Genomic DNA, 13,589 nt, shown 5'->3' with positions numbered 1-13,589 from the left:
CTAGAAATCTAAATTAATACCTAAGTTTCCTGCACAGTAAATACATTTTTCTAGAAATGGATATGCTATAACACCTTTTTGTGTAGAAAATCAGAATAGAGGATAGTGGGTATCCCCCAAATAGTGAAATATGAACCCGATGGGCTTCATTTTAAAGTCCAGAATATTTATTTTTGATATATGAATGTTTCGATATGCAGAATCTTAAATCCATTGCAACTAAGTTTCCAAAAAATGTTGGTTGGTTAAGATGCATAAGATGTACAAGGCAAAGATTTGCAAACTTGCCCTAAGCTTTTCATTTACTTTAAAACAGAAATGACATATCATATCTGATATTCATATTTCATTTAAATGATCTTTATTGTTTCTTTTGGGTTTTTTTTTGTTTGTTTGTTTTTTTTAGATAATATGCAACTGTGAAAAAACAGAACACCCCATTCAAATTTCAGCCCATTCCAACAGAATGTTCAAATACTGAGGTCACTAAAAGCCTAGTGTTTCTGACATGTCTATTCTGAGGATAAAATCAGGACAACCTACCCCCTAATTGCTAGTCTTAACCCTGTTGACTGAAATAACTTCAGTGAGCCGCTTCTTGCAGGCATACATTGGTCTGTGGAAGGTTTTCTCAATTCCCGACTTTCTCTCTGGCAAAACTTTAGTCTCCTTCGGTCTTTGTGTGCTTAAGTTTTATCAGATTTCCCTAGCCTCAAGCATACAGTTAATGATCCATCCATTTTCTTTACACCTTTGTCTCCAGTTGGTCAGGAGGGGTACACCCTGGACAGGACAAGTCCATCGCAGGGCAACACAGAGACAGACAGGACAAACAACCATGCACACACACACACACACACACACACACACACACACACACACAACTAAGGAGAATTTAGACTGTGGGAGGAAGCCGGAGTACCCAGAGAGAACCCACGCATGTACAAGGAGAACATGCAGTCTCCATGTTTTTAGGATGTTCTCCTGGGCCAGGAATTCCACTATAGTGAATGATCATAACTGATAATTCTGTATGTGTTGCATAAAGGAAATTGCTATGTAAAAGTTAGCCATGTTTGTTTTGAGCAATTTTTAACTGCTGCTTTTAGGATTGTTTACTTAGAAATTTCTACAATGAGAGAGAATTATTTATGGTTGTAGATTTAAATTTAAAAAATTTAACTGTAGATCCAAAAACAATGCACATACAAAGATGCTGCAATGTTAAGACATTTAGGTAATTCTAAATTGACAAAGAAAGGTGTTGGTGGTTTAAAGTAAAACTAGGACAACAATCTGCTCAAAACAGCCAGTTGTTGGCCTCTGAGCAGTTTTATGTGCAACAGAATGTAAACTTAAAACGGATTTGCACAATAGGGATTCTGCAGGGTTTGCAAATCATTATTTTAGTTCTCTTTCTTTGCAACTTTTTTGGAAACGGGATTGCATTAATGAAGATTTAAGGTTGTGTGCTTTCAGGTAAACATAATACTGCTGTGGTTCTCATCTCATTTGTGTTTGTGTGTGAATTTTTCTTCACCCGAGACTGTTGTAAAAAAAAATGAGTGATCTCTTTTATCCTTAGATGTACATTTAGGACAAATAAGCTGACCAGGATTTAGTATTTATATTCCGCTCCTATTTGTTGTAATGCGCAGCTATTTGAAACCTGTGATATAGTTTCCCTGAATGTAGTATAACAGAACTGGGTGTTCAGATGATGTGATGTTATATTTATCATGCAATGGTGTTATATAGAGCATGGAGCGGATTTATCTGAAACCGTTAACTGATTTTCTCCTTTTCTATCATGGCTTCAAAAAAACTTCTGGTAATTTATAGTAAATACATTTTTGTAGAGTACCGTATGCTTCCTGTTTAGGTTCTCATAGATAGTACTGTGAGAACTCAGTACAAGTTATTTAGGTAAATCAGAGTGGACCATTTCAGTCTGCATAATGCCATCTGACAGGGTTCATACGCAGTCTTGGAAAGTGTGGATTTTGCGTTTTCATTTTTCGAAACAAAAATTGAGTTTGGAAAAATTGTTTTCCGGAATCTTTTTTTTTTTCTCCTCCCATTTTCTAAATGACAAAAACCTATTAATGCTTAATAAATGCAGTTTTGTATTAAAGAAACATGTTTCTAACAATTTGTTCCACAATTGTGAAATTCTTCTAATCAGTAATTTGACTTTTGACTCGCTGATTAAAGGTGCAGTTATTCAAAAGTTCAAAGAAGCATTTTACTAACAGTTTGTCCTAGAGCCAACTTTACACTTTGGTTGATTGGAACAGTTCTTGAGCTGGATCTAAAATACCAAACAAACCACCAAAACTTATTTTTACAAACTATAAGATACTTCATTTCTTATGCGACAGGTCTAATTCAGGATTAATTTCCTGATCTTGAGTCCTTGTCTGATTACAAGGCCCCAAGAATAAACAAACAAAAAAAAACACCTCAATCTTACAAAAGAGAAGTTCTTTATATTGAAAACTGATTCACTGAATAAACTTGACATAAAAGGAAACAGTATCAATTTCACATTTAAACCTTTTAATGCCAAAGTGAAAGCAAACACAATCACCATGATATAGAAAAGTTCAAAATCACCTTCCTTATTTTTGCCATAAGGCAAATGCATTCAGTAAACAATTCACATAAAAAACCCCCACCCAGATAAATTTTTACACATGAAACCATTTGAATTGAGTGCAATTAGTAAAATATGCGTATGCACGCCATCAGTTAACGGGACGAAAATCTGTGTCAACACCAACTTTCTGAACATGAAGCTCAATTTGTTTGGCACGCCACACGACATTCTGCTTCTTGTTTCACTCGGATCTGCAGCATCGAAAAACTGCTCAGAAATGTTTGAAGCAAAGAAACTCTAGCATCGGCCTGTACTAGGGACATTTACAGCATGTTAAAGGCTGATTAGCATTTACCTTTACACAGGCTGAGAAAAAAAAAGGTCAAAACAAGTGCATGTCAGATCATTGATAACTCAAGAGGTTACAATAATGGAGCCTAAATATTGCTTACTGATTTTATTTCTAGTTTCCTATTCTAAAAAAAAAAGGGACATCTTAACAAGCTATTTCAAACCTGACCACTAGATGGTGCTTTAAGCTTCATGCCAGCACTTGGTCTCACTAGTTCAGTCAACTGGTAGAATATAATTATCATTTGTACCTTTTTAACTTGGTGTAATTTATTACAATTTAAGAGAAACTAGTACTAGCAACTAAAGTTGCAACACTTATTTTCAGCAATCCTCTTACTGGATTTCTTGGATGCAAATTAAAGACAACCAAAAGCACTTATAAAAACTATTCATATACCTTCAGCTGCATCCTCTGCTTCACAGCCATACATTTATCATCATCATATAGCAACTGATTTTGATATTTTGAAATCATGGCCAGTCTTGCTAATAAATGACTGCACATCAGTACGAAATTACCTAATGTAGATAAATTATCGTAGAACACTCATTTCTAAAGTTGTTTTGTGATAAGAACTTACTATTGTACTTGAGCAGCAACTGTTTATTCCTTATAGATAAGGTATCTCTTTATATGTTCTCTGTAATATTTTACCCCTCATCTAAACAACAAGTACTCTTAAACAATGTTTCCTCGCAGATACAAATATTAAAACTTAAGGCCAAAAGCAGAAATTGTAAGACTTAAGGAAACACTGATTCAAGGAAATACGTCTTCATTTCTTCTATCCACAGGCAAAAAAAAAAAAAAAGCATCTTCAAGTTGGATGAAAATCCCAATGGTTTAATTCATTTTTCTTCCTTTGCTCGGCGCAGTTGTTATGATAACGGAGTTCTGAGATCGATGCAGTTATTTCATTATGGCTGATTTCGGCCATGCACTGGGGCTTAGCCCTAATGACAGAATGCACACTGAAAATAAAAATAAACACACACACACACACACACTTCACATGCAAACAGTTTGTGGAGCAGTCCATTCAGCAGTTGCAACGCTGGAGCTCTAACTGAGGCCCTGGTCATATCGTCCTTTGATCATTGTTTTTAGTAACGGCCCGACCTGCAGGGGGAGAAAACAGAGGGTTTCACAGCAGGACGATCATAGACTTACATGTGATGTAACTCTGTTCTAAACGGCAGTTCCACGGTACAAAAATGAAGTTAGCCATGAATATTCACAGTAACTGGGTTGTCGGGAGGGTCAGCGTGCCTGAGGGACTCCCATGTAACTAGTGACCTAAATATAGGTCCTATTTAAATATTCTAGAAACGGACAAAGTGACATTCAGGTGCAGACAGAGCTCAGATGGTAGCTGCAGCTTCTTTTGATGACGGTAAAGACGGGGTTAAAAGTAAGCGTTTACCTCATGGGGATCTCCCAGTGCTTCTCCAAGCATTTTCTCAATATTCCTCATGATGGCAACTTTTTGATGAGCTCGCAGAGGGTACTCTATCTTCTTCGGTGTTGGAGCTCCCTAAATAAAAGAGAAACGGGTTCAAAAGAAGTGAAGTGGGGAAGTTGTGCATTACGCGACAGCAATGTGATGATTCAAATATACGTACTTTGTACCAGAAGTTAACCGTGATGGTCACTCCGCCGTTCAACAATGACTCGATGTGGTGCCACCTTCAAAAGCAAGATAAAACACGACTGACTAAAATCTGGAAACGCATCACTTTTTCTTTTTTCTTTTTTTTTTTTATTTGAAAGTGAAATTTGCACCACAGGTTGCAAAACCAATCCAAGTGTGTGCTTAAATGTGGAATTTCTTTTAATCAACAGCAAAACGTGAAAATCCTGGAACATTTGAATCATTTGCTTACCAAGGTTTTATACAATATTTAATTTGAAATCATTTGAAAACTGAACATATTCAACCATTTTTTTAAAGAAAAATCTTTCAACTTTTCCAAAATAAAGTTTTCTTTTTTAGCAACAGGAGACAAATCAGGACTGCAAGAGGACAGGCGAGCTTTAACACTTTGCACAATAGCTCAGTGTTTGAAATGCCTGGCGTTTGCACAATCCTGCTAAAACAGCACCCTGAAGGTAGTGTTGACAATATGTTCACACATTCGGAGGACAACTGCACTAAGGGTGCTCCACCCCGACATTCTCAGAAATGTTTTCTGTGCACCTAAAATCTCGTTTATGTGGGAATGCAATACATCTGGTTTTCCTGAGAAAGGCTAAATGAAACGTCGCACTCATCTGGTGCAGAATCACTGCCTTTCTGAGGTTAGTGTGTGCTTAGCGAGCTCAGCTGTGTTTCCCCACAGAGTTGATATATGGCTTCCACGTTGTGTAATACAGTTTCAGGTAACATCACTGGGAAGCAGCAGACTCTAATTACAGGAGGCAATCAAAGTGAAAGCTATTTTCATCTAGAGCTGCATATTCCGTTGATAAAGTAATAGGTGAACTGATGTGTGAACTCTTTGATGGTTAAAAGTATAAAGACCAACAGGTTTAAAAAAAATGATGGAAGGGAGAAAACCTGCTATTCTGATAATTTTGCTAAATTGTATTAAAAATGAATTGAAAAAATCAAGGGGAAGCACATCTTACCAATACATAGGGATGTAGAGAACATCTCCAGGTCCCACAACAGCTTCATAGCCAACAACGTTTTTAAAATTTGGAAACTTCTCATAGTTAGGGTTATCAAAATCAACCTATATCAGAAGAAAAGTTGGTGAAAAACATATGAACAAGCCTATTAGCAAAATTAGCCAAACCTTAAATCACGTTAAGCAGCTTAACTTACTTGGCTCTGTCTGTCACACGGGTGATGGACAGGGTAAGAATAGAGACACTCAAACTGGTCTGGGGGGAAGAGGATGCATCTCTTATGGCCTTTTATCTGTGCAAAGAAGTTCTGCTGCTCGTCATAATGTGCCGGCGTCACATTGCCTGAGAAAATGATAAACATATACAGTAATGTGAAAAAAAAAAAAAAACAGAAAACCTGAGGCTGGAAAACAGTAAAATAGATAAGTTTTTTGGCATCTTGTGTGATGGAGCAGAAGCTGAAGGAAAATTAGTTATGTTATTTACATGCTTTTTTTTTTTTTTTTTACAAATAAAAACTACCTTTCACTTCACCATGCAAGAGCTGCAGAGCTGGTAGAGTGACTGTCTCTACCAGCTCTGCACATCTCAGTCAGACTGGATGGAGAGAATTTGCAAAAATGAGTTTTCCCAGCCTTACCACGGATTGTATTTAGGTCCGAACTGAGTTCTTCTGAGACAAATAATTGATCTAGATCTGGCTTTATGTTTTGGGTCACTATCATGCTTTGGAAGGTGGACGTCTAACTTGTTTTGTTCAGGACTGCCCTACTTTTAACTTCATCCATTTTCCATTCAGATTTAGGCAACTCCCCTGTCCCGGCTGAAGAAAAGCACATGATGCTGCCACCACCATGTTTCACAGACACAGTGTATTCAGGGCGATGAGTACACACCCTTAATACACCATGTCCTTTCAGGGCGCATATACCAGTATTCTGCAATACCAGTATTCTGCCATTCAAGCTATCATGTTTCATGGATTATAGGAAGGAAATGAGAGGCTCACCCTCCATGCCAACTAGCAGAAGGTTGGACGTCAGCGGCCCCCAGTTCAGCGTGGCTTGCTGTCTGTTGATCCAGTTCCAGTTGAAACCAAGAAAATCAACAACAATCTTCTTTCCTACTGTGTCATTCAGTGTTTGCTGCAAATAGACTCTTGAAACACATGAGGAAAGAGACATGCTTTAATTATGAGTCATGCCATTTCACATGCAGAGGGCTGAAAAACAAGCCCTGGTCCTGCTGGTATGAAAAGTGGTGCAAACGAGAGTTGGAAAAAAAAAAAAAGTTACTGCCTACAGTTCGCAAACAGTTTGGGGGGGAGGGGAGGATTGCATTAATATAAGTGGAAATTATACCAAGTAACAGTTACTTTAAGGGTCAGCGAGTTAAAAGCGAATGTCTCTTTGGTATCTGATCTGAGTATGAGCTGCCAGATCAGTCAGGTTACAGAAATAAGCCTTCGTCACATAACTGCTAAGTCACCAACTCTGTCAGGCATATCTTTTCCTCAATACTTTTGAAGGCTAAAACAGCAGAAATGTGCATTGCTCACATCACACGTCTGACAACCTACCTCTCCTCTCCTCCCTCTTCTTCTCTTTTATGCATGCTGTCCACAAACTCAGAAAATTTCATCTCCATTCGACGAGACTTGGGAACAAAGTCCATAAAGTTGCACATTTTCTTCTCATCGTAGTAGAGGAATTTGTGGTTTTCCGAACTGTAAACGGAGAAGTCTCCATTTCCAATGTTCTCCAGGAGGTATGGGATGTCCCACTTCAGTGCTGGGTATACAAGGTTGGTGTCCGTTAAAACCACCGGTTCCTGGAAGAAGATCAGGAACACTTTATTGAAATGTTACAACAAAGCCTGGTGGTTGCTATACACCTCAATGCTAAGATGATCTAATATACTTTACTTCACAGAAGTTATTTTCAAACATTTAAAAGCTGGTTAAGTCTTGAAGATGCCCAATAAAACCTGATATCTTCAAGGTGACATGCATTTATATACTGGTGATACATTGTAGTGACACCTGGAGAAAATACACTGACGTGAGCAGAAACATTCAAATGTTTCTGCTGTCAGTGTAGCCATGGCAGAAATAGCAACTCTTCTAATGTTAATTTTGTTATACGTTTTAATCATGTGAATATGAGAAAGAATCTGAAGCAGACACTGTTAACAGTAAATAAACCTGCTTACAGTAAATCTATTGAAGGACAACATGCTGCATCACGACGTTATCAGATAGTGACGTTTTTGAAAACGTGATTGTATTTTTGTTGGGGGTGGGAGGTGATAACTAGTGCACTTTATTTTCATTATTACTCGGTGATTATGTCAAAAATGCATGGAATAAGACAAAATATGGGGAAAAAACACTGACTTGTAAGATCAAAACTCTTCCAGTCAGCTACCAGTGTTTGCTGTCATTTCTGCTCTAATCATATTTAGAGTGCTTCCCCAAAAAAGGTAGATCATTTAAAAGTTCAAACCAGTTAAAAGTTTATCTTTTGGGGGACAACTGAACATTATTTCCTTCTGATATTTGGTCTCAAAAACTTTTTCCAGGTTTCAAAATAAGCTGAGGGGCAAGAACCGTCCCAGAACTTTAGCTTTTAAAATGCTATATATACTCTGCTGTAGCACCTGTAAGCTTGTATGGTGCTCTCCCAGGACAAGTGATTGCAACTCTAATGTACCTGCCTGGCACACGTTTTTAATTCAAAACAGCAGCAAGGAAACCCTACATAAAGGGCATGTTGCATGTAAAATACAGTGAACATCATCTCGTAAATTACTCGAATTGCAAAAACCCAATATTCAAAAGCATTTCATGTGTTGCTCCTTTTTTTTTTTTTTGTCGTTGTCAATTTCCCAATAATCTGATAAGAACTGATGCAACTGATGTTTTGCATCCTGAACAGAAAATGAGAATAGTCATCGTCAAAGCTGCAAAGCTATCTCACACAGTCAGTCACGTACATGTTTTTGATCATGCAAAGGAAGCGTAAATTGATTTAAAATAACATCTCGCGATTTACGTGCACCTGAGTCACGCGCATGACCGCACACACCCGGAGCTCGCGTCGCAGGCCTACGTGACAAACCGAACGTAGCCCGCTGTGCGCGCTCCCGCTGCTCGGCTGCCTGCACTGGCTCTCGGTTTCACTTTCATCGGAGGACGCTGAACTCTGCGCGGCTGCGAGGAGATGATGTGGTTGGAGGACTGTTTAAACGTAACCGGTCTGCGTTGAGATTGGCTTTTCCGCATATTATTGGCTGCAGTGGTATAAGATTATGTTTCGCGACTTATCGGTCTTGTTCCAATTAGATGGTTAAATGACGGAGGGGTGAGCCTCGTAGCCTTAATGTGATGCATCTGTACAACATGTATGTAGAATAGCCTGGTGTTCAAAGAAGCCTTCTTTACGCATCCCAAGTTGATAATCAACTTGGTCTCAATTATTAACGAAAGTAAATAGTTGAATGAATGAATACACGAGTTACTAATTTGTAGTTTTAAAATCCATTCATCAAACCTAACATCTGTTATTTAATCTACTACAAATATTTTAAGTCATGCTGCCTTTTAAACTACCAAGTTTTGGGCATGAACATCTGAAAACTATCTCCACCAGGAAAGATTTAAAGGCAAATGTTTAACACATCTGTCAGCAACAGAAGAACGCAGAAAAAGCTCACATTCAGCTAAATCAGCACCAGCTCAAGTTGCATTTGCATCACTTGAGCCAGTTTTTGAAGGTCATTTAGAAAGGAGTTCACTTTTACACAATGATTAAAGCTATTCTTGTAAAATAGTTCTCAGGAGATGAACATTGTAGTAGGTTTGTGTAACAGAGCCATTATAAAGCAGGGTAGGAAAAGAAAACCTGCTTCCTTTGAGAGAAGATGTCGGCTCTACTGTCATTCTCTAGGTTACAACATGCATCTCTGTCTGTATTTGGATTACACAAAAGATGAAATATTAAGCAACACATAAACCTTGGGACAATGCAAACAGCTCATGGACGCCCAGGGTGTTTGTGGATATTTGGGTGACGAACCTGGGCCACTTCATTTTTAATCAAGTAATATTCTCTCTTTAAAATCCTAAGAGAACAATGTCCTTTGCAGGGAATGCACTATGAAGTCATTATGCTATATCATGCTGCATCAAAGCAGAGTGTCAGAATTCTCCCAGCTTTGAATCATTAAAACCACAGGAAGACCAGAAGACCGGCAGCTTAAACAAATGAGAGATAAGTCACTGGAACCTTTTGGAGACGGGTGAAATAGGCTAAATTTCATTTGAAACTCAAACAACAGCACATTCATGAATAATTAAAGACCCAAAGGGAAATGTAAACAAAGGCTGTCTCTCCTGAACAGGCACACCTACCAGGTAAATTATTTCTGTTAAAACAAATGGCAATGAAAACAAACGGTAATATGAAGGATGTCTGTTGTGTTCAAAGCATGTCCTGTTTCGTTCTTACAGGTTTGACGTGCTTTTAATGAGTGGGAGAAATCAGCATTTCAGAGCAGTGCACATCAACTGTGCACTGCTAGTCAGCTGGCTAAAAGAACGGCGTCACCAGCTTCCCTCATGCACAAAAAAACCCAACTCATTCAGCTGTTAACACAACGCTGTTTTAAAACAGCAGGATTATTTTAAAGAAACAGGACAAAAATACAGTATAAAATGGCATGCAATAAAAAAACATTTAGCTTATGTTACTGTGTAAAATTTTATTATACCACATAGAAATATTTCATTTTTAACACTTCCATCAGTAAGAGCAAGCATTTGCATTTGCTACTCATGACTCTTTTGGTTTATTTGATCTAAGGAAAGTAGTAAAAAAAATCTCAGATCTGTTTTTAGTTGTTCCAAGTAAACTCTTCAGGATTAAACATCAACCGTCTCCACACTGGAGTCAGCAGGTGCACTCAAGCCGCTGATCGATACTCTGGATTTAGCTGACCTAGATACTCAACGGGCTTCAGTTTTGTCTGAGTGAAATAAAAGAAAAAGTACTACTTCATCTTGCTTTAAAATTAGACTTATTCACTGCAAACAATTTCTTACTTCTCCAGTCTGAAAATTGGCAACCAAAAAGAGAAATAAAATAGGTTTGTATACTAATCACACACCACAATGCAAACCATTTACAAAAAAAACTCCTCTGCACATAATTTGGGTGTTATCGTCCGTATGTCCTCCAAATTCTAAAACAATACTTCTGACTAACTGAATCTCCTAACTGAAATCTACACCACCTATATTTATGACATCAAAATTTGTGGGACATCTTACGTCAGTCCTTGCAGACATTTCAGCTTTTGACCCATAAATATAACAGTTTACAAGACTTGTAATCCTGACTACTGATTTATTTTTTTGTAAGCCAGTTACACAAGGACAGAGCACAGAATGTAGTTCATATTTATTTAAAAAATGCTGGGGTTTTTTCATATTTATCTCATGTTAGACTTATATGAATGAATAAATGTTTTAGTTATGTCTGAAGCTTTGGAGACCACCGTCTTCCATTACAGATTATGTATGGTTTATATTCTGTTTGTAAAACATTTAAAACCATTACTTTAATATATTGTTTAGCATTAATAACCAGGTCCATTGTTAAAGTACTCCCGGTGCAGTTGAAACTGTTGACCTTAAGAGGTTGAGACAAAAAAGTAATAAAATGTCCTTTTTCAGTCTCTGAACAAAAAATAATAGTACAGACCTCTGAAATAATAAACCCAAGATGTAAAGAGTCAAATAACACATAAAAGGTCATCTAAATGTAGATTTTTTTTTTTTTTTTTTTAAAAAGACCATTTCAATTTGTTTTTAGAAAACTGTATTATGAATTAGTCTGGAAAATTGTGGCCTTTTTCCTCTCTTAGCTTTCTTTTATTATATATAATTAACCACACCAGAAAAATAAAAAGTAATCCGAGACAAAATAGAAACAGTGTGTATCAAAAAAGGAAATAAAATACTTCTCATGCTCTTCGATAGATTACTTTCGCTATTATTAACCTCGGTGTTCGTGTTTATACTTTTTTTTTTTTTTTTTGAGCCAAACAGTCGGACTTATTTTTCAAGTTCACGTTTGCATTTTTCAATATTAAATGTTCGACGATTCTTTAAACTCTAATGAAAAGAAGATTTGTATATAAAGTTCCAGTAACCTAACCCTGCAGCTGCGTTACCTCGTTGTTTATAAGCATCTCTGCTCTGGGATCCGTGTAAGACAGCCGGGGAATGGGCTTGGTTGGGAACGAGTATTTTCGGAGCTGGGACTCATCCCATTCCCGGCTGTGCACGTCGGAGAAAGCCGCTCCGTCGTCGCTTGTCGCCGCATCGGCCTCCACAACAGTCGCCGCTGCCATGGTGGTTCAGCGAGCCCCGCTTTAGCTGCCGTACCTCGGTCCACCTCACAATGAAAGCGTCCACCAGCTTCTCCTTTCCTTTTTTTACATTCATATAAATATACAGCGGAACTACCTGGGCAGCCTCACTCCCTGCTCAGGTTTATTGATGAATAAAATAAAATAAGAGGGCTCCTGCCGCCCAGTAGTAGCGTTTCACCACGGATCTGTTTCGTGTATGAATGTTTACACGCTGTGGTGACAGGAGGGAGCAAACAAAACTACACGGGCTGCAAAATACGCAGGAAGCCGTTTTGATTAATTCGGGCACATAATATTATACAGCGACACCTAGCGTCCGGGGTAAACTGGTGCAAAACATTTTCAAGTTCATCCGAATGAATTATACTATGGAAAGTAAATTTATTTGAGTTATTCTGTCAAAAAAAGAAAACACTCAAATAGTGTATATTTTTAAAATGGTACTTGCTTTACTCTGTATTTTCTGGCTTTCAATTACCTAGAAACGAAACCTTTTTTTTTATTCCTAAAAGCTTTCTGGGTATAGATCATATTGCAAAAGCATGTTATTGCCACAAGAGGGAGCAATATCTCTGTTTTTCCTTAGTTACCGCAAGATCACAATTTAATATTGCAATGTACAGTATTAAATTGTGCTGGTTAGCTAAAGATTTCTTTTCAGTTTAAGATATAGAATATATCAGTGAATATTTATATTTAATATAAATGGCATTAGGTTAAAAGGACTGTGAAGTTTTACTGTTTTAAATCTGAAAAACTTTGACAGTAAAACTGTGTCCCGAGCATGCATGTAAGCAGAACAATCAAGAAAAAAATCTCTTTAATGGTATAAATAAACTATATGTACATATCAATTTTGAAAAAAAACATGACAACCTAAAATTAAGGTTTTAATTTTGGGAAAGTCTGGATACTACTTACAAAGTACTTTTGTAACAAAAGCATTTTGTTCCATTTAACCTTTTCATCTTTCTTTAAACTCTGGTCAGTTTTCCTATGAAGAAAATCTTAAATTGTATTGTAGGGATTGTGTGTTCATGCCAGTGTGATGTAAAGTGTGTGCTTCCCCTACACCTTTTGTTTTTCATGTAAAGGAAGCTGAACTCTTCCTATGACTCCCAGTGTGTCCTCTGAATGACTTGTGCCAAGCTACAAACACGGCTTCTAAAGGCTTTCCTTCAACAATGAATTTCTTCAATATAGGTCACAATATTTGTGGTTTTGCTCTGCAATGGTTGTGTTAATAGATTTCCTCATCTGGGCTGTAGATCTTTGTAGCTCCTACAGGTATAAGAATAAAATGGGTGGAATAAAAAAATATTCTCACACATTTCGGTGCTTTTATTTGGGGAAAAAAAGTATAATTTTCCAATCAAAATTTTGTACCAAGTTGCATTGGTGTAAACCAATTTGCTTAGCGTTACCTTCAATTACTGACTGGAACATTACTTGTAGTCAGTATTCCAACTTTACACTGCTTTCAATCACTGCAATGTAGTGCTTCTCGCTTGTTTGTATTTCACATTTCCATCATGTAAAGCACAACTTGCTTTGCCTAAAATCTCACTG

General features: G+C 37.4%; 1 protein-coding gene across 1 annotated transcript; it reads right to left on the bottom strand.

The window, feature by feature from the left end:
• Positions 1–2,538: 2,538 nt before the first annotated feature.
• hif1an (hypoxia inducible factor 1 subunit alpha inhibitor) lies at positions 2,539–12,282 on the bottom strand. The gene is made up of 8 exons (XM_008429504.3): positions 11,820–12,282; positions 7,165–7,415; positions 6,595–6,743; positions 5,782–5,927; positions 5,583–5,689; positions 4,577–4,640; positions 4,378–4,488; positions 2,539–4,073 (listed from the first exon to the last, which is right to left on the bottom strand). Exons 1-8 carry the CDS (start codon positions 11,997–11,999, stop codon positions 4,017–4,019), a joined length of 1,065 nt encoding a protein of 354 aa, XP_008427726.1. The 5' UTR covers positions 12,000–12,282; the 3' UTR covers positions 2,539–4,016.
• Between the last annotated feature and the right edge of the window lie 1,307 nt (positions 12,283–13,589).

The sequence above is a fragment of the Poecilia reticulata genome, chromosome 15 (genome assembly GCF_904066995.2).
Source record: "Poecilia reticulata chromosome 15, P_reticulata-male-v2, whole genome shotgun sequence".
Classification (NCBI taxonomy): Eukaryota; Metazoa; Chordata; class Actinopteri; order Cyprinodontiformes; family Poeciliidae; genus Poecilia; species Poecilia reticulata.
The sequence above is the reverse complement of the archived record's forward strand: the minus strand, read 5'-3'. Positions and strand labels throughout refer to the sequence as shown.

Bases quoted from the DNA above. Each gene is read 5' to 3' on its own strand.
- hif1an (XM_008429504.3), bottom strand. From the start codon at position 11,999: ATGGCAGCGGCGACTGTTGTGGAGGCCGATGCGGCGACAAGCGACGAC. The intron at 5,928-6,594 runs GTGAGCCTCTCA...TCATTTTCTCAG, and splicing joins TCTGCTAGTTGGCATGGAGG to GCAATGTGACGCCGGCACAT. The intron at 4,641-5,582 runs GTAAGATGTGCT...TTGCTTTTGAAG, and splicing joins CTCTACATCCCTATGTATTG to GTGGCACCACATCGAGTCAT.